The sequence below is a fragment of the Pseudorca crassidens genome, chromosome 3, assembly GCF_039906515.1.
Source record: "Pseudorca crassidens isolate mPseCra1 chromosome 3, mPseCra1.hap1, whole genome shotgun sequence".
Classification (NCBI taxonomy): Eukaryota; Metazoa; Chordata; class Mammalia; order Artiodactyla; family Delphinidae; genus Pseudorca; species Pseudorca crassidens.
Window position 1 is genome coordinate 26,764,366 of NC_090298.1, and position 18,246 is coordinate 26,782,611.

At 44.6% G+C, this 18,246-nt stretch overlaps 1 protein-coding gene across 4 annotated transcripts in view; it reads left to right on the plus strand.

Annotated features, from left to right (window-relative positions):
- Window positions 1–18,246, plus strand: part of PDZD2 (PDZ domain containing 2) — a 378,550-nt gene that overhangs the window by 272,360 nt on the left and 87,944 nt on the right. For 3 of the 4 annotated variants that reach the window (XM_067730459.1, XM_067730460.1, XM_067730461.1), the window contains 2 exons: window positions 7,692–8,181; window positions 17,288–17,430. In XM_067730459.1, coding sequence (XP_067586560.1) covers window positions 7,692–8,181; window positions 17,288–17,430 — 633 coding nt within the window. Of the gene's footprint in view, window positions 1–7,691; window positions 8,182–17,287; window positions 17,431–18,246 lie in introns of those variants that run through there. The other variant, XM_067730462.1, reaches the window with a different exon arrangement.

The window sequence follows — 18,246 nt, forward strand, 5'->3', positions numbered from 1 at the left end:
ACTGCAGGTTGATCTGATAGAGTCACGAGAAACCCTGATTCACTCACAGTAATTGAATAAAGAAATGCAGTCATTTGCAGATAGAAGCCTAGAGGTTGTCTTTTGTGGGGCAGTATCTCTGCAGTATGTTTTATAAGGTCAGTTCTTATTGTTGATCAGGCATTTTCTCCTTAATTCAACTTCTGAACTCCTCTTTCCCAAATGCGTATGGGTGCTATTCAAAAAGCTTTTATTGATTCATGAAGACATGAGGTACAAGAAAACCTTGGAGGAAAACTGAAACTTCATGTAAACTTATTGCAACATGATAGCAAGGGCCACGCTTCTAGTTCCTTCCTGTTAAAGCTGTATTGGAGTTGAAAATGTGGAATGCGTCCTGGTGTGTAGAGATACTTTGCTGTGAGGGTGGTGACTTTAAATTAATCTTGTTAGTTTGAGAGGGGAATTTTTAAGATAAATATGAAAATCAGTGATACCTTGTTGCATGGAAATCAAAATAATTTTTTCAGTGATCGGATGATTTAGCTGCTTTTTATCGAGTATTTTTCTGCAGTGTCCCCCCCTACCTGTACCCCTTTACATCCAGAAGCTCTTCATAGCAAACAAAAGGAGAACCAGCTCTTGCTTCAGCACAGAATGGATATTGCAGCCAGTGGTTGCAGGAGATGAAATTTAAGCAGGGTAAGGGCAGAACCGTGTATACTTAATGCTGATGGACACAAATGTAGCTGCTGCCTTCGAGGCTGACACACTGAATTACATCAGTATTTGTGGAATCAGAGGCTAGAGCACCCACTCTCTTTATGACTCCTCTTAGTATAATTCCACCTCTGTTTGATTCTGCCTGAAAGATTTAATTTCAATATTGTTTTGATGTAAGGTATGTACTGATTTTTATTTCTTAGTCGCTGGTGTGAAGGATAATATGTCACCGAGCTCCTTTGATAAGTTTGATGTTGGAGAACAAGATCAATTATAAACCGAGTTAGTCGGTGTATTCTTCTGCTACATGTCAAGAACTATGATTTTACCCAACTAGTAAGCGAACGAGTTAGCCTGCCACAGTTTCATGGATGCCAGCAGAAGATAGAAGATTCCTGGATCAGGGATGAAAGACAGTTTATTATTCATAGAAGTAGCAGTAGCCGGAGGATCAGCATATTTGCACCTCTTCCCCACATCCCAATTCCCCTAGGGCAATGTGGACCTCCGTCCTGGTGTATAGATGGGTACGATTTAAATTTCACCACTGCGTTTGTGGAGGTTACAGGTTTCGGTAGCTCATCTGGTTTGGGTTCGAATGGCTCACATTGTATCATAGTTCGGACAAAAAAAATTTTTTCAAATATTCACCCTGATTCTTCACTCTCAACCTGTGTATCTCAATCCAGATTTTATGATAAAAAGGTAACAAATACACATTTTATAATAAAGAGAACATATTCCTTTATTCATGGACTCCAGATAAGGGAGAGGAGGGGAGAGTCGCTGAACCCAGGCATTTGTGGTGAATAGAGGAGGTGAGAAGTAGTAAAAATGGGCTTCCTCAGTTACCTCCCCTACCCAGCAGTTGGAGTACAGTGTTCTAGTTACGTCTACACTAGGCCTAGACGCTGATCTATTTTCAAATCCTCGTTGGTGCCTGAGTCCCATCTTCCTGCATCTGCTCAGAGCTGACTTTCCCCTGTGTGAACTAGCGAGGAAGGAGACTGGGTTCTCTCCAGAAGGGGCCTTAGGAGCGCACCAAGGGTATCAGTCACTCTTACCACCATGATATTCAGCACCCAAATTCTGCCTTCAGGGTCCCCCAGAGAAAGCTTGGCTTTTTCTAGGGAGGGTCATAGAATCTGGGAGAAGCGTGCCCCAAATTCAAGGTAGCTGGTAGGCAACACCCGAGAGAGACTACCCTTGGGGAACCTAGTTCCTAAATGACTCAGGGAAATGATGTTTATCATCTTCCCATGCCCTCCTGGAGAGCTGTCCAAACTTGCCTCCCTCTGTTTCCCAGCCAAGACTTCACTGGGGAATTAATCTATATATTTAACACTTGCTCTCAGCCTCTTGTCCTCTGGGAACCTACAGATTTATAACCTCAGACGGTCCTCTGGATTAATTAGGCTTAGCAGGTTTTCAAAGGACCACGAACAGCTTTTCAGCCTCCCATTACTTCTTAGGCGAGAGGAAATCATAGGCAAGAACAATCGATCTCCGTTTGTCCTGTGTGTTAGACAGGGTGGCTATTAGCAGCTAGTCTCGCTCTAGAAAACTCAGACCCTATAAAATAACTTGTCTATAAACATCTTCTTGCAGTCAGTGTTTAGTCTCCTGCTGTCTGTACTGGGGACCTGACATACTCAGATGAAGTAAGAGTAGCTGCTTTGGTGAAAAGTTCCAGAATTCTTTTATGGGTTCTCTGAGTTATACAAGCCCCTGTAGTACAGGCCAGGGTCCAGCAATGGCAATCCAGTTCCTCTGAGTTACACGCACATGTGTGCCCACGGTTCTGCCCGGTGGCACCCCTCTGTGGGTTCACACCATGCTCCAGGCGCCAGCGATCGATGGCTGGAGCCCCAAGATGATTTCTAGAGGCACCTGGAGATCGCCCCTTCCAAGGGCTTTGGCAAAACAGTCCCGAATATCAAAATTGTACACCTCCTTCTAGCCCTCTTTTGATAGAATCAGACTATGAGTAAATAATGGGTGTCTTTGGCCTTCCAGCATGTCTCCTGTCTTTGCCTCTCTCTTATCTCCTGCCCCATATCCATCTGGATCTTCAGACTCCAGGCAGCTCTATCCCTTCAAGTCCTCCAAACATCCAATGTCACCTTCCATCCCCTTACCAGGATCCCACCCCTGCAGAACCCAGGCTCCAGAATTATGACAACATCAAGAAACAGCGAAGGTACTTAAACTTTCCTTTGGATAAAGCACTTTTTTTTTTTTTTTTTTTTTTTTGCGATACGTGGGCCTCTAACTGTTGTGGCCTCTCCCGTTGCGGAGTACAGGCTCCGAACGCGCAGGCTCAGCGGCCGTGGCTCACGGGCCCAGCCGCTCCGCGGCATGTGGGATCTTCCCAGACCGGGGCACGAACCCGCGTCCCCTGCATCGGCAGGCGGACTCCCAACCACTGCGCCACCAGGGAAGCCCGGATAAAGCACTTTTTGAGGGAAAGGGATCTAGTCAGACACGATGCTTGCAAAGGCCGCGTGAAATGAAGAACCACAACACATTCCAGGGGGAGCGTTCAGGCTAGAGCTCAGACCCTCATTTCTGGCCTTTCCTTGTTTATCTTAAGGCCAGCCTGGGATGGCCAAAGTCAAATAAATTTTAATTGAATTGAGTGAATAGTTTAACATGCCAGAGGAGAGTTTCAAATTTTTGGAAGAAACCAAAAAAATAATCATATGGTAGAAAAGCTTCTGAAAAGCTAATTCTACCTGTTGTTAATGAAGAGGAGACCTTCTAGTTTTCTAAGTCACGTGATTGTATTTCGTTTCTGGTTTCTCTAATGTTGACTTTGAAGTTTAAAGATCCTAATGGTGGGTAAGAATCCTGCTGAACAGAAAAGGGGATTTGGAAGTAGGAATGAGCCAGGCAGGTCCCGGAAAAGTTAGGCAAGTCATTTAAATACAGATGGAGAGAGGTGTGGCAGCCTTACATTTAAGGTGATTCAAAGAATCGTAAGAAAATTACCCGCTGCCTAATAGTGTCTTTTTCACTAACTTGCTACAGGTGTCCATAATTCATTCATCACACTGCCTTCAGGATGACCTTAGAAAATGCAGTGTCCAGGAAGGAATACAGTAACCTGTCATACAGTTCCCTGAAGGTGTCAGGATCTTATTTATGGCTAGGAAGCCAGGGAAGGACAGGGAGACGGTGCAAAACTAGAGATCAACTCCTCTTGCTTTGTAATTTTGCTGAGTGTGGATCCTGAAGGAATAAAAGACTGTCAGTCGTGGAACCTTCCAAGGTTCTTGGAATGCCCGTGAGAGTAGAGATGGGAAAGATATTCAAGATCTTGTACTCCGAATCAGTGGACCAGCCTTTTTGGTGCTGAAAAGAAGGTCCCTGTGGACAAACCAAATCAAGTTGTCCAGAGTTTTAGTACAAAAAGTAGAGTCCCAAAAGCAGTTTTAGAGGAATTGCCTCTCCAGGTGAAGTCTCTTCCAGGTTGATGGTTAATGTCTTGGAGGCCTAGGATGACTTGGACATAAAAGGACTGCTTCTGTTTTTCCAGGTTTTTGTTTTATCCTTGTCACTGGGATGGCTTGATCCTCCTATCCCTGGAAGTCAAAAGCAACTTAGAGATGATCCATTTACAACCTTCACTGTGCAGATGAGGAAACTGAAGCACAGGGATGGTAATGATTTAAGAAGCAGAATTGCACAGAGGACGTGCGTGGTTGGGAAGCAGATAGACCTGGGTCTACCAGTGGCAGCTATGCGAGCTTGGGCAATTTAGTTAACATTTCTGAGCCTCAATTGCTTCTTTTGTCAAGAGAGTTCTTAAGGAGCATCTACTCAAAGAATAAATTTAAAACTTGGCCAATATTATTACATTTGCTGGGGTTTTTTTGTTTTTTTGCGGTACGCGGGCCTCTCACTGTTGCGGTCTCTGCCATTGCGGAGCACAGGCTCCAGATGTGCAGGCTCAGCGGCCATGGCTCACGGGCCTAGCCGCTCCGCGACATGTGGGATCTTCCCGGACCGGGGCACGAACCCGCGTCCCCTGCATCAGCAGGCGGACTCTCGACCACTGTGCCACCAGGGAAGCCCTGTTATTTTTTTTAATTGAGAAATAATTCACGTAACATCACATTCATCATTTTAAAGTGTACAATTTAGTGGGTATATTCATATATCCACCGTGTTGTGCAACCATCACCACTATCTAATTCTAGAACACTTCCATCACCCCCCGCAAAAAACCTGTGCCTATTAGCGGTCAGTCTCAATTCTCCTCTGTCTCCCATCCCCCAGCTCCTGGCAACCACTAATCTACTTTCTATCTCAATGCGTCTGCCTATTCTGGACACGTCCAATAATGGAATGGTATACGGCCTTTTGTGGCCTGGCATCTTTCAGTTAGCATAATGCTTCAAGCTTCAACCATGTTGTAGCATGAGCTTCAGTCCTTTTTATTGCTGAATAGTATTCCATTATATGGATATACTGTATTTTGTCTGTCGATTCATCTGTCAGTGGAAATTTGGTGTAATTAGCATTGTTTTACGTGGTTGGGCCAAAGCTATAACAAAAACTTGGGTGTCTAACTCTCAACCTGGTCCTGTTTTTACTACCCCATCCTGTTTTTCATAACATCTGAGCATACGTATTAGATTAAAAGTAGTGGTTGTTCAGAGGAAACCCTTACAACCTGGCTAATTACTCTTACCGTTTTATATCTTTAAAAGCTTTTATCCAGTATGGAAAAACATACACAATTCAAAAAGTAAAATCTAAACATTGTAGAAAAATGGTGCAGAGAACCAGGATTAATTTTCAATTTCTAGATTCCAGTCTAGAAAGGTCTTCATGCCTCTTCATCTCACTGTAGTTCACAGAACAACCCGAAGTCTGTACAGTATCTTTCATCTACCTGGTTTTTATGTGTAAGTTCATTACCATGGCTTATAACCCAGGATCAAAGAAAGTTTTTACTAGCTTTGGTCGATGTTTGAGGACCCTTCTCTCTTGTTCACTTTACTCCAAGGCAAAAATTCAGAATTGTTCTCTTCTTCTGTTAGACAGTCACTGTCATTGCATTACCCTGACCATTAGGTAGGGGGATTATATGCCCTTGGCTCAGAACTTAGTACATTTCAAACACGACTGGTCATCTCTCCTTATGACCTGGCCCCCTTCCCACATACTGACTGCCCCAGCTCTCAAGTCTGGTTTGGTATACTGGGAAAAGTTCTGTTTTCCACATTGCATTGAAGATGTAGGCAACATAGCCCCAGGCCTTCTCTTTGTGGGACTTGAAGCCGGGAAGCAGGTCTGACTCGTTAAGGATTTGGTGGTTGACATTCTTTGCTTGGGAACCAGTGACGTGTAGTATGTGGCAAGATCCCAGTGGTGAGGGCATCCCCTGGGTTCGTCTGGGGTTTGTGCTTCCTTATCTTGGGTGGCACTGGTGGGAGATCCAGCCCAGCCTGGCTTCCTGACGTTGAGCAAGTGTTTTCTTTGCTGAAACTTTAACGATCTGGTCCTGGATGCCGCTAATTACTCATCTGTTTGAGGTTCTATTGTTATTCTTTAAGATCTGGAGGAGTCATTGTATGTCAGGCTTCACGTGCATTATCTCATTTGTATGATTTCCTGCTTCTAAGTGTTTGGCAGTCCTCAGATACATGTGAAAACGACTGAGCCTGGCCCTCGTCTTCCTCAGGCTAAACGTCCCTCCTTCCTCCCACTCTTCCTGGTTGCCACAGTTTCCAGCAGTTGTCGTCCTCCTGGTTGCCCTATGTCTGTGTTTTCCACTTTGTCAGTGTTCCTCTTCATGTGATGCCCAGACTGGAAATGACACTTCACGTGTGCTATGAACAACCAAACTAGAACCATTACCAAGAAACGAACCTGATCCTCATTTCATGCTGCACACACTTGCTGTGATTCTTTACTGGCTGCATCTTAATACCAGCCAACCCCTTCTACCCGCCCCCAGCTCAGCATCTTTTTTTCCCTTTAACTGCTGTGGGGCAAAGGTTCCTCTTGTGCATTGATTTTGTTTTTCCACTTTGGGTCTTTCCAATCTGTGGCTTTTTTTTTTGAAGTGTAGTTGATCTACAGTGTTGTGTTAATTTCTGCTGTAAGTTTCTGCTGTATAGCAAAGTGATTCAGTTATTCATATATATACATTCTTTTTCATATTCTTTTCCATTATGGTTTATCACAGGATATTGAATATAGTTCCCTGTGCTATACAGTAGGACCTTGTTTTTTCTCTATTCTATATATAATAGTTTGCATCATGCAGTTCATTTTTTTTTTTTTTTTTTTTTTGCGTTACGCCGGCCTCTCACTGCTGTGGCCTCTCCCGTTGCGGAGCACAGCCTCCGGACGCGCAGGCTCAGCGGCCATGGCTCACGGGTCCAGCCGCTCCGCAGCATGTGGGATCTTCCCGGACCGGGACACGAACCCGTGTCCCCTGCATCGGCAGGCGGACTCCCAACCACTGCGCCACCAGGGAAGCCCGCAGTTCAGTTTTTGATCCTGTGAGCAGAACTGTACATTTCCCCCAATCTATTTCATCCATTTTCCCCTGGGGACTCGCAGTGCTATCCCATCAGAACGTTATGAATGGGAAGCTGGCATCATTCTGATGTAACAAGTTGTTGAGTGAATGGAGAATAATTTTTTTTTTAATGATATGTTAGGATTGGCTCTGTTAATAGAAAAATCCTTCTCTGACTACCTTCGTAGGGTACTCTCATGAGTCATTTCCAGTTCATGGTGGTTTTTTGGTTTGTTTGGGGGTTATTTTTAGCATCAACAATTAAATAGATTAAAAGAGTGAGTGAAGTGCACAGCCTCTTAAGAAGCTTAGTGCCTCAATCACTTGGCCAGGACTTTAGTCACATGGGTCCTGTGTGGGCCATCAGATGTGTCAACCCGTTGCGTTGTTCTTGGAGGATGTTTGGAGGGTTTTAACCAGCCCGTCTCTGACCCCCCTGTGTCCCTTGCAGTTACCTGGCTGAGCAGTGCTGGAATGGCGGCTTCATCTACCTGATCATGCTGCGCCGCTTCAAGCACCAAGTCCATTCTCCTTATAACGGCAACAGTAGCAACAGCTCTGAACCAGGAGAGACGCCTACCTTGGAGCTGGGGGACCGAACTGTGAAAAAGGGGAAAAGAGCAAGAAAGTTTGCAGTCATTGCCAGGCCTTCTACCCACAAAGCCACTGAAGAATCCAGGAGCAGCGCTGGCTGTGAGTTGGACAGTGACCCTGTGTCTGAACTAGACAATGGCCTGGACCCTGAACTGGGAAACGGTCATGTTTTTGAGCTAGAAAATGGCCCAGATTCGCTCAAGGAGGTGGCTGGATCCCATCTAGAGAGGTCGGAATTAGACAAAGGGATTGCAAAGGCGGACGCCCCTCTGCCCACAAGCAATGACAGACGCCGCTTCTCAAAATCTGGGAAGACAGACTTCCAATCCAGCGACTGCCTGGCACGGGTAAGGTTTGCTTTGGTGGTAGAACCTGAATTTTCAATGAAATGTTGTTTGCAGTTGCATTTAAGGTTTGGAAAATACATCTAAGATGACTTTGCATTTAGAAACTGAAAGATTTATTAAGATAAATGATCATAGGACATGACAATAACAACAAAAAAACCAAGTCATTTTATCACACTTAAATAAAGAGCTAGCCGAGTGATCCTAAGGCGGAAAATTCAAGCCTTCTGTGGTATAATTTGAGTCATATGAGGCCCAGATAAAGTACTTGAACTGCATCATTATTTATCACTGCTGTCACCAGTGGAATTGCCACTGCAAGGCCAAGAATTCCTGGTGACCACTGATAGCATAAATATCCAAGCCTTGGTATTACACAGGACGGATGTCCAACCTGCAGGGAAGCATCTGCTTTTATTTTTAACATTTCAAAACCAGTGACATTTTCATGGGATAGTATTATTATATTGCTGAATTCCAGTGAAGTTTGGAAACTTCACAGAAATCTCTGATACTATGATATCCAGCTGTGATGGTCAGAGCTCACCTAAAGGCAAAGCAGATGTGGTCTGGTTCTGAATGGTGATAGACACGCTTCTAGCCTCATATCGTCTCCCCCGTTATAACCAACACTCTCTTGTTAAGTTACATTTCTTTAGGGTCAGCATGCTTGTTCCAAGAATCCTCTTGGCCAGGTATTCCTCTGGGTTCCTAACAAAGCAGTAACTAGCTAGATGGTTCCTGATTGGTTTCTTTTCTGACTCAGGAGAGGCCCTCTAAGGATGAAAGAGGAAGTTGGAAGGATGGAAAATGGACACAGAGGAAGTATCGAGTTCAGCTTTGCAGCCTGGGAAATGATGCCCTAGGAGTGAATGTAATTTCTAGTAAGGCTATTGCATGCATATTTCTGCAACTGTAGCCAATCTGTGTAATGGGTTGAGAAGAATCAAAATAATCCTTCTCTTAAGGGACCATGTTGCTTCATTTGAGGAGCCTTACACAGAGAAGGTATATTTGTGGATGGAATTTACAAACAAATGAGAAGAAAAAAATGAATGTTTCTATTAATGGTTTTCTACCAGTTTTATGCCCCTCCCGCAAAAAAGGATTAAGGGCAATAAAAATATTATAATGTGTATGATATTATCAATGAATACTATATGTTGATGTGATTGTTTTCTTCTGATGATTGTGAATATGCAGAAACCTTAAGGTGAAAATGACAAATGGGTAGCACTGGTTCATTTTGAAGTGTTAAGGTACCGAAGTTTAGGGTGGAATCTCACACATTCAGTCCAAAGAATAGGTTTTCATCTGGCCGAGGACACAGTGGGAATTATTTGGAATGATTTTAAAAGAAAAAATGCCACACCAGACTTGTAAGAGAATACCATCCTCCACTCATCCTGATTGAAGGCAATAACAAAAACTTGAATTTCTGGATTAGGCTATCTTAAGACTGCACATACCAGAGTTCCTTTGCCTGGTTTTTGTACTCAAGGTCAAATGTCCAAGAAGATACAAATGAAGGGTGAAAAAAACCAAACCATGATCTATTACCTTGGGGATTTTTTTTTTTTTTTTTGAAACCCCATGCCTATAGCGAGGAGAGACTTGCCATCTGGAATTCTTCATAACTGTTTTAAATCTATAGACTGATGACTGACCCTGGATTGTACTTTTGGTCTTAGAAAGTCAGGATGGGCCGCACACCTTCTCAGGCATGGATGTTTCGGTACCCTCTTCAACCCCAGAAATGGCCTCGTTAGATGCATTTACCTGCGATCGTTAGGGTTGGCAAGAAATAGACCTTCATAGCTTTCCTCCACACCCTGGCATCACCCAAACTGGGACCAAGAGACCTAACAGAAGTCTGCTTAGGTTCTTGGTATGAATAGATTTATATTTTTACTCCAGGACGAGCCCAAGGTCATGCTAAAATGGAATTTCCAGAAAAACAAAAATTAGCTATTTACCTCTTAAGCCTTGGGGTAAAATTCCATTCCATTTGAATAATGGGAGATTAGACATGTCAGCGTTGTTCCGTTTCTGCTTTCTTAATGATTTAATATATCTACAAAGACTTAATAAATTACAGACAAGGCTTATAATCATTCAGACCATTTTTATTTGTCAGGTACTTCTTTTTCATAGACTCTTATTTCTTACGGGAAAATAAATCCTCAGACTTTTTTTCTATATTCTGTTCTGCCTTAACGGACCTAGAGGAAACATATTTCCTTTTAACAAATATCTCCTTTTAAAAAATGGCTTGTTTCTGTAAAGTATTAACACGTAATGATACACATGCGAACAGATTAACTTTTTAAAAAGTTGGGCCCATCTTCTAAAGCACAAGGATCTCCTAGGACATAGATATGCAATTTTAGAAACGAGTTCAAGATTCCTTCCTCTCTGTCTAGTAAAGATCTTTGCTCATCCAAGGCAACATATCCATAATGTGTATTTTTGTAATGCTGCATGGTGAAAGCGAATACAACCAAACTCAGTCACATAACAATGAAAAAAAAAAAGAATTCTACCGTTTGCCAGTCAGGAGAGTCTATTCACAGCTGGTGCGTGTGTCTATGGGTCCATTTGTGGTCTTACCCTAGTACCCAAAATCCACCCTGTGCAGTACCAGACCTCTTTCCTGTAAGTGGTTCAGTAGAGATCTCAGAAAGGCTTCCCCAGGTCTGAACCTGCAGGAAAGTATGTGAAACTCAGAAGGAGAATCACACTGAGGGCTTCTCCTGGGTGGTCCCTGATGTTTGTATCAAGCAGAGGCAGCAGGAGGATGGTCCTCTTCTAGGAAGTCCCCATGGTCTCTGGGTGAACTTATATCCTTCTACATGGTAATGTCTCCTAAATGCCTGTCTGCCTTCACCTCTCTCCTGAGCCCTCGAGCTTTCTACCAACCACGTACAGGATGTCTCCAATCTTAGATATTTCATATCATGCCTGAAACTCGATGCATTGCTTTCCCGCACCACCAAGCCTGCTCCAACATTCCAGGTCTCACCATCCACAAAGCTGCCCAAGCCAGAAACCTGAGATTCAGCTAGTGACCACTAGCCCTGGTTTGTGCAGAACTTTCCCTGGTTTTGCACTGACAGCTCCATATCCTGGGAAACGCCTTCACCCAGGCAAGTTGGGACAGTTGGCATCATGGAGTCAGCAGGAACGCTGCCCTCTCCCTTACACCGCATCCTGTCAACCACCAATCCTGTCAACTGCTGCTCCCTTCAGGATCTCTGTCTGCTCCACTTCTCTGTGCTCCCTCCGACAGCTTTAGGTCAGGGCCAGGCTGCCCTCATTTCTCACCTGGGTGGTCACAGTAATCTCCCACCCGTCTCACTGCTCCCACTTTCATCCCATCACCCACTGTCCCCACTGCAACCAGAGGGACCTTTCTAAAGAGCAGATCTTACTGCGCGAGCATGCATGCACATGTACACACGCATGGCGCTAAAGCTTAACCCATTTGGTGGCCCACTTTGCCCTTGGGGTAATACCCAGATACCTTGGCTTGACGTAGCATGTGAGGGCTTTTCGTCACCTGATTCCTGATTAACGCTTTGCCCCCATTTCTCACTGCTTTCTTCCTCCCTGTCTTTGGCTGAGTTCGTTTTTTTCACAAGGCCATGCTCACTCTTGCCTCTGAGCCTTTGCTCTCTCGGTCCCAGCTCAGCGCCTTGCACCTGTAGGTGCTCTGTAGCTATTTATTAATGAAGGCACGGGGCAGCCCCAGGCCTGAGAGAGCCCTGGTTCTTCCCTTCCCAGCTCCGTGGCCTTCAGGCTGCCACGTCCTTTCTCGAAGCTTCAGTTTTCTTACCTACAAACTGAGCATTTTGGTCTGATGACTACGGGATTTCAACTCTGACATTATGATGACATGTTTCTTCATTTCTTACTGATCATTCTAAGTAAGAAGGGATAAGCAAACAGTCTCAAAATAGGTCTGCAACTGGAGCCAGAGCATTTACTGCAGTGAAATTCTAGTTGGATGATGTGTCTTCTCACATTTGGGGCAAAGATGCTGTTGTAAAATTTTATTTTGGGTTCTAGCAGATGAGGTCATTTAAATGCTGCCGAGGCCGCTCCCTTTAATGCACCACCCCTGTTTTGGTAAATAAATCCCTCTGTTTGCCTTTGTGAAGAGATGCACATGTGAGCTCACACAGTAACTGGCGGTTTACAGGAAAGGGTAGCACTCTGACAACATTAATACAGACGTCCGTAGCGTCCAATTTTGCATGGTTTGGCTTTTTCTCAACAGGCTGACAAAGTCTCTTTGCCCTTTAAGCCAATGTAAAAGGAAGCAAAGGCCCAAGCCCTCTGTCTAGACAGGATCTGTTTCAGAACTCAATCATCTCTACAACTGGATCTGTGTTCACACGCTGAACATTGGCAAACAGGGAGGTCTCCCATCTGGGTAAACTTCTTAACGTCAGTCTCAATAACTTTGAAGAACCCTAGGATTAGTGGATAAACATTCTCTATTTGTTAATTCAGTGACATTTATGCAGTATTGTTATGTGCTAGGCACTGTTCTAGCTGCTGGAGAACCCATTTGTAAATGAGAGATAAAGTTCCTGTCCTGCGGCATTTGTCACGTATAAGGGGCCACAAGCAATAAATAAGAAAATAAATCAGAATGTTAGATGCTGACCATAAGTACGATAAATAAAGTAAAACAGTGACGTGAAAGGTGGCCCCGCAGTAACATGGGCAGGGGGCAAATTGATATTGGGTGTTGTCGGCAAAAGACCTCATTAAAGAGGCCATGTTTCAGCTACAGACTGAGTGTCAGGAAAGGGCAGCCCTGCAAAATCTGGGGGCAGAATGTTTCCGGCGAGGAACTAGCACATGCAGCTGCTGTAAGACAGGAATGATAGAATATTCCAGGAGCAGAGAGTCTGCAGCACAGTGAGTGATGGGGACAGGACTAGGAGGTGATGTGGAGGATACGGATGGGACTCGATTACAAAAGTTCGTGTTCGCCATCGCAAAGATTGCGGACCTTATTCTAAGTCTAGCAGGGAGCTGTCGAAAGGTTTAAGCTGAGTGCATCGTGATATATATATATATTTGTTAACATTTACCCTAGATGCGTAATGGATAATAGTGGTTTGTGAGAGGTAAAGCATAAAAAGGGAGACCAGATTGGAGGCCATTGTGATAACCCAAGCTAAAGATGCTGGTGGCTTTGACAAGGGTGGTGTCAGGGAAGAAAAGCAGAGGTAGATAAATGTGGATCTGTTTTGCAAATAGAGCATTTAGATCTCACTCATGGTTTAGGTGTAGGAAATAGAAGGATAAATCAAAGACAGTTCGTGGGTTGTGGGTTTGCATATCCTCTTAAGCTTGAGTAGATGATGTTGCTGTTCCCACTGAGATGGGAAAGAAGGAGAGTACTGTTTTGACCCTACTGGTGTTGTAGTGGATACCTAAGTGGAATTGTAAGGAGGCAGTTGGAAATATACTTGATATTTATTGTTTTTAAGTTGGCCTGTTGGTTTTTGGCCAGTGCCAGCTTTAGGCTAATAAACTTTAGACACTGATTTTATTTTTAACTGGACGCTGCTTTCAGCTGTAGGCAGCTAGATTTACTACTGACAATTGTACAATTGAGACCGATAACATCTGCCTCTTCCTGTTTCTGCCTCTCTTTGTGTTCCTCAGAGCTCCGTCATTAGATGATCAAGAAATTCCAGGGTGAGGAAATTTGCATCATTTTCTTTGAATTCTCCCCTTATAGTTTCTACTCTGTTGTCGAGGGAAAATCATATTATTGGATAAAAGAAAAGCTGTTTCTAGACTAGTGTAGTTGGGGGCTGTATGTGTAAACACATATTCTATTAGATGTGTTTTGTTTTTGTTTTGCTTTTAACTAGTTGTGTGCGTCTTGGGCAGGGGCGGGGGTGTGGAGTGGGCGTGTGGGTGCTCTTGTCTTTAACTCCTCTGTCAGGGTCAACATTTAGGCCATTCTTCTTTCCCCATGAATGTAGTTTTGCATGTTTCTTGTCACAAGTACTATTTCTAAAGCATTTAAAAATCAGAAAGAACTGTATCTAGTATTGTCACATCCTCTGTGAACCATACTTAACATGTTCTGTTTAGCAAAAGGAGGGTAGGACGGGAGAAAATGGTGGTGTAGCTAGTAATAGGGATGGATAGGTTTTAACTAATTTGGGCTAAAACCAAAGGGGTTTTCTTATTTCTGGGCTCTCATAATGGTCCATGTTGTTCTTGGGAAAGAGTTCTACAGATTTTCTGTACTGGGAGAGGGAGGAACACTGTCTCACATCTTCAAGACCACAGGAGCCATGGCATGTCTTCCAAGGAAAAAAGTCAAGCCACCGTCGACTCTCATTTGTTACCTGCACCGTGAGGCCCAGGGAAGCAGCCACAGGGCTGGCCCATGTGCCAGTGTGGGATGCCCAGCACGTCGGGATAACAGCTAACCAGAGCACCTCGCCTTTGTTCTCTTCTGAGTCCTCCGATAGCCACAGGGTCTCGTGTAGTGGAAGCACTGAAGGTTGCTATCTCATGGTAGCACTGATTCTCAAGGATGGCTTCTTGGAAGTCGTGGAGCTGTGAGAGACTCTGAAGGCCAGGCAGGCTGTTTCTGAATGGGAAAGAGAGAAAGGTGTTCCAGAGGTCAGAGGCAACCAACCAAAACCCAGGGAGTCCAAAGTGAGACGATGGGATGGTGTAGGGATCGTTGACAAGTTCATGAACTACTGTGGGAGAAACGCCAGTGACTTCTGCGGTTACATTTGGCCAGACAGGCTTCGTGGGCCTGTGGTCAGTGGATGGAGGAGACAGCTGGCACCATGGCATGTTGTTGGAGTCGTGGAGCCCCCGTGAGCTGCGCTGGGTGAGGAGAAGTGTAGGGCCCCACAGGTCTCTGTCTGGCAATAATTTCCCTAGACGTTCCTGTTGCTGCACATTAGTGACCGTTCAACATCTGCTTTTTTTACCGTTGCATTTTAGTTGCTGACAGTATGCATTTCGGATTTTCTAAATGCTTCACATTTTTCCTCTTTTGCAAGCAGCTTGAATGGGCAGGTTGCCTATTTTTAGGGAGATGCTGGCTTTGTCTGTATTGGACCTTAACAGTTCCGTTGGACCTTCACGATAAACGAGAAAAACACATAGCTTTTCTTTTATAAATTGAGGAATGCATTGTGACCCCTACCTGTATACCTGGAGCCAGCAAGGACTTTGGGACGAGCCTAAAGTCAGACTCCCAAATAAATCACTTTAGAAGCTTTTGCTTTCATTTCTCTGAGCAGCCAATTATCAAACATTTTGCAGTGGGTGTATGTTTGTGTCCTTGGAGTGAAATACGGAGTCACATGGAGAATAAACCAGAGCAGAAAAGCTACTAGCAGTCAAGAGGATTTAGACACCTTTATTAGTTTTTGAAAAGGATAGATCTTTGGCAGTTCTCTGGAGGTCCAGTGGTTAGGACTCCGCGCTTTCCCTGCCGAGGGCGCAGGTTCAATCCCTGGTCAGGGAACTTAAGATCCCACGAGCCCTGTGGCGTGGCCTAAATAAATAAATAAAGTAAAAGGGATAGATTTTTATAGTTGTTGAAGCATTTTTAAATTCATTTAAAGAGTGCACTGGGGCTTCCCTGGTGGCGCTGTGGTTGAGAGTCTGCCTGCCGATGCAGGGGACACGGGTTCGAGCCTTGGTCTGGCAAGATCCCACATGCCGCGGAGCAACTAAGCCCGTGCGCCACAACTACTGAGCCTGTGCTCCGCAACAAGAGAGGCTGCGATAGTGAGAGGCCCGCGCACCGCGATGAAGAGTGGCTCCAGCTTGCCGCACCTAGAGAAAGCCCTCGCACAGAAACGAACACCCAACACAGCCATAAATAAATAAATTAATTAATTAAAAAAAAAAGAGTATACTGACCAGTGTGTGCGGAAGTTGATCACAAATTCATCGGTGAATTTCCTGTTTTGGTTTCTCCTACCCAAGATCTCATTCATATATTTTAAAGAAGTTTGAGATTCAATTCAATATTATGTTTTTAACATATATGATATGCATGTGTAAGTCATACGTGGTTACCTATCAACATTTATTATGTATCTACTAGATATCAGGAGCACTGCTGCCTGTTTCCATAAATGTCTCCTTTAATCCTAACACCAGCCCTGGAAGTGTTAATACTTAACCCCACTTTATTATTTTTTTAAAGAGTTATATGTTTTTTTTGTTTGTTTTGGGGTTTTTCTAATATTTATTTGGTTGCACCAGGTCTCAGCTGCAGCAGCCGGGCTCCTTAGTTGTGGCTCCAGGGCTCCTCAGTTGCAGCTCGTCAGCTCCCCATCTACGCCATCCGAGCTCCCAGTTGTGGCATGCATATGGGATCTAGTTCCCTGACCAGGGATCGAACCTGGGTCCCCTGCACTGGGAGCACCGAGTCCTATCCACTGCACCACCAGGGAAGTCCCTTTAAAGGCAAGGAAACTGAGGTATTCAGGCCTTATGTGACTTTCGTAAGTACCAAGTGGCAGAGCTTGGCTCAAACTAGTTGAAGTCTCCTGGCACCAAGACCTAGCTCTGTCTTCCTTTCATCCTCCTTTATCAATTAGTAGCCGTTGTAAATAAAAGGAACCCAGGCACAGCCAGTATTTACACACGTAGTGGTACCTGGGTTCCAGGCAGAAAAGCTTTACTTAACAGGACCCTGGTCAGGAAATTCGCAAATCACTTTTGCTGTGCTGTCCAATGTCATTACCACTAGCCACAGATGGCTAATTAAATTTAATTAAAATGAAATGAAATGAAAAATTCAGTGTCTCCGTTGCCACCAGCCATACTTCAAGTGTTCGGTAGCCACCTGTGGCAGGTGACTCCTTTTGGATGGTGCAGAAGGAGAACACTCCTATTATCACAGAAGGTTGTTTTGGGCAGCACTGCCAGCTCGAGACTTTGGTCCAACCCACAGAATTTTCTCATCGGTGATCCCCTGCGATATCTGTCGACAAGTGAATACTTGGCTGGACCTCCCCGGTCCCCTCTCCTTTGACAATGGTGCGTGTCTGTCCAGATACTTCACATTCTGCTCACTTTTTCTTCCAAGGAGGAAGTTGGCCGGATATGGAAGATGGAGCTGCTTAAAGAATCGGATGGGCTGGGAATTCAGGTTAGTGGAGGCCGAGGATCAAAGCGCTCACCTCACGCTATCGTTGTCACCCAAGTGAAGGAAGGAGGTGCCGCTCACAGGTGACTAGATAACTCTCCCTTTCTCTGCCTCCTTGTCTTCCCCCCCCTTCCCTTCCCCCGGGTGCCGGGACTCTGGGCATTACAGTTTACAAGGATGATGCTGGAGCACGGGAGGAGATCGGGCACCAGTGGTTCTAATTAAACACCCCTCTGAGCACAGGAAGTAGTTCATTGCTGGGGCTATTGCCAGCTCTGCCACAGCATGAAGGAAGATTAGATTTCTTTCTAATCCAGTTTGAGTGTCAAGTGAATGTTACTTCTCCTGACTTTCGGGATGTTTGTGACACGTGGTTCCTTATCCACGCATTGGAACACCACATCCCTGACATCGTCACTCCCATGAGACTGTGGCTGATGACTTGGGAAAGTGATGGGGTTTAAATGTGACCACAGTTCGTGTGCCGTGTCTGGATTCGTCGGGTCTATCCAGATTTGATCCACACTTAGATATGTGTGTCTCTGCCGTGCAGATGTGGCGGGGGAAAAATAAATGTGAATTTTCTCCTTGTGACCTGAAAACAATTCACACTGTAAAGCTTCTTTTTTAAACTGAACAGTCATCTGAAGTAGGAAGAGGGACAGTGCTTAGGCAGAGCATGTCAAAGAAGAAGTCCATGTTGAGTTAGAGGGATGTAGCCATCCCCAAATGTAAGCTAATGCCATGTAGCTAATTGCTTCTGTATACATAGGGCGTCTACTGTTTGCAGAGCACAGTGGGACGCGTATATATGTTGGATGTCCATACATATACAGTAGGTGGATAAAGGTAGAGTTTCACTGATGAGGGAGGTGAATCTAGTCTGGAATCAGTGTTCA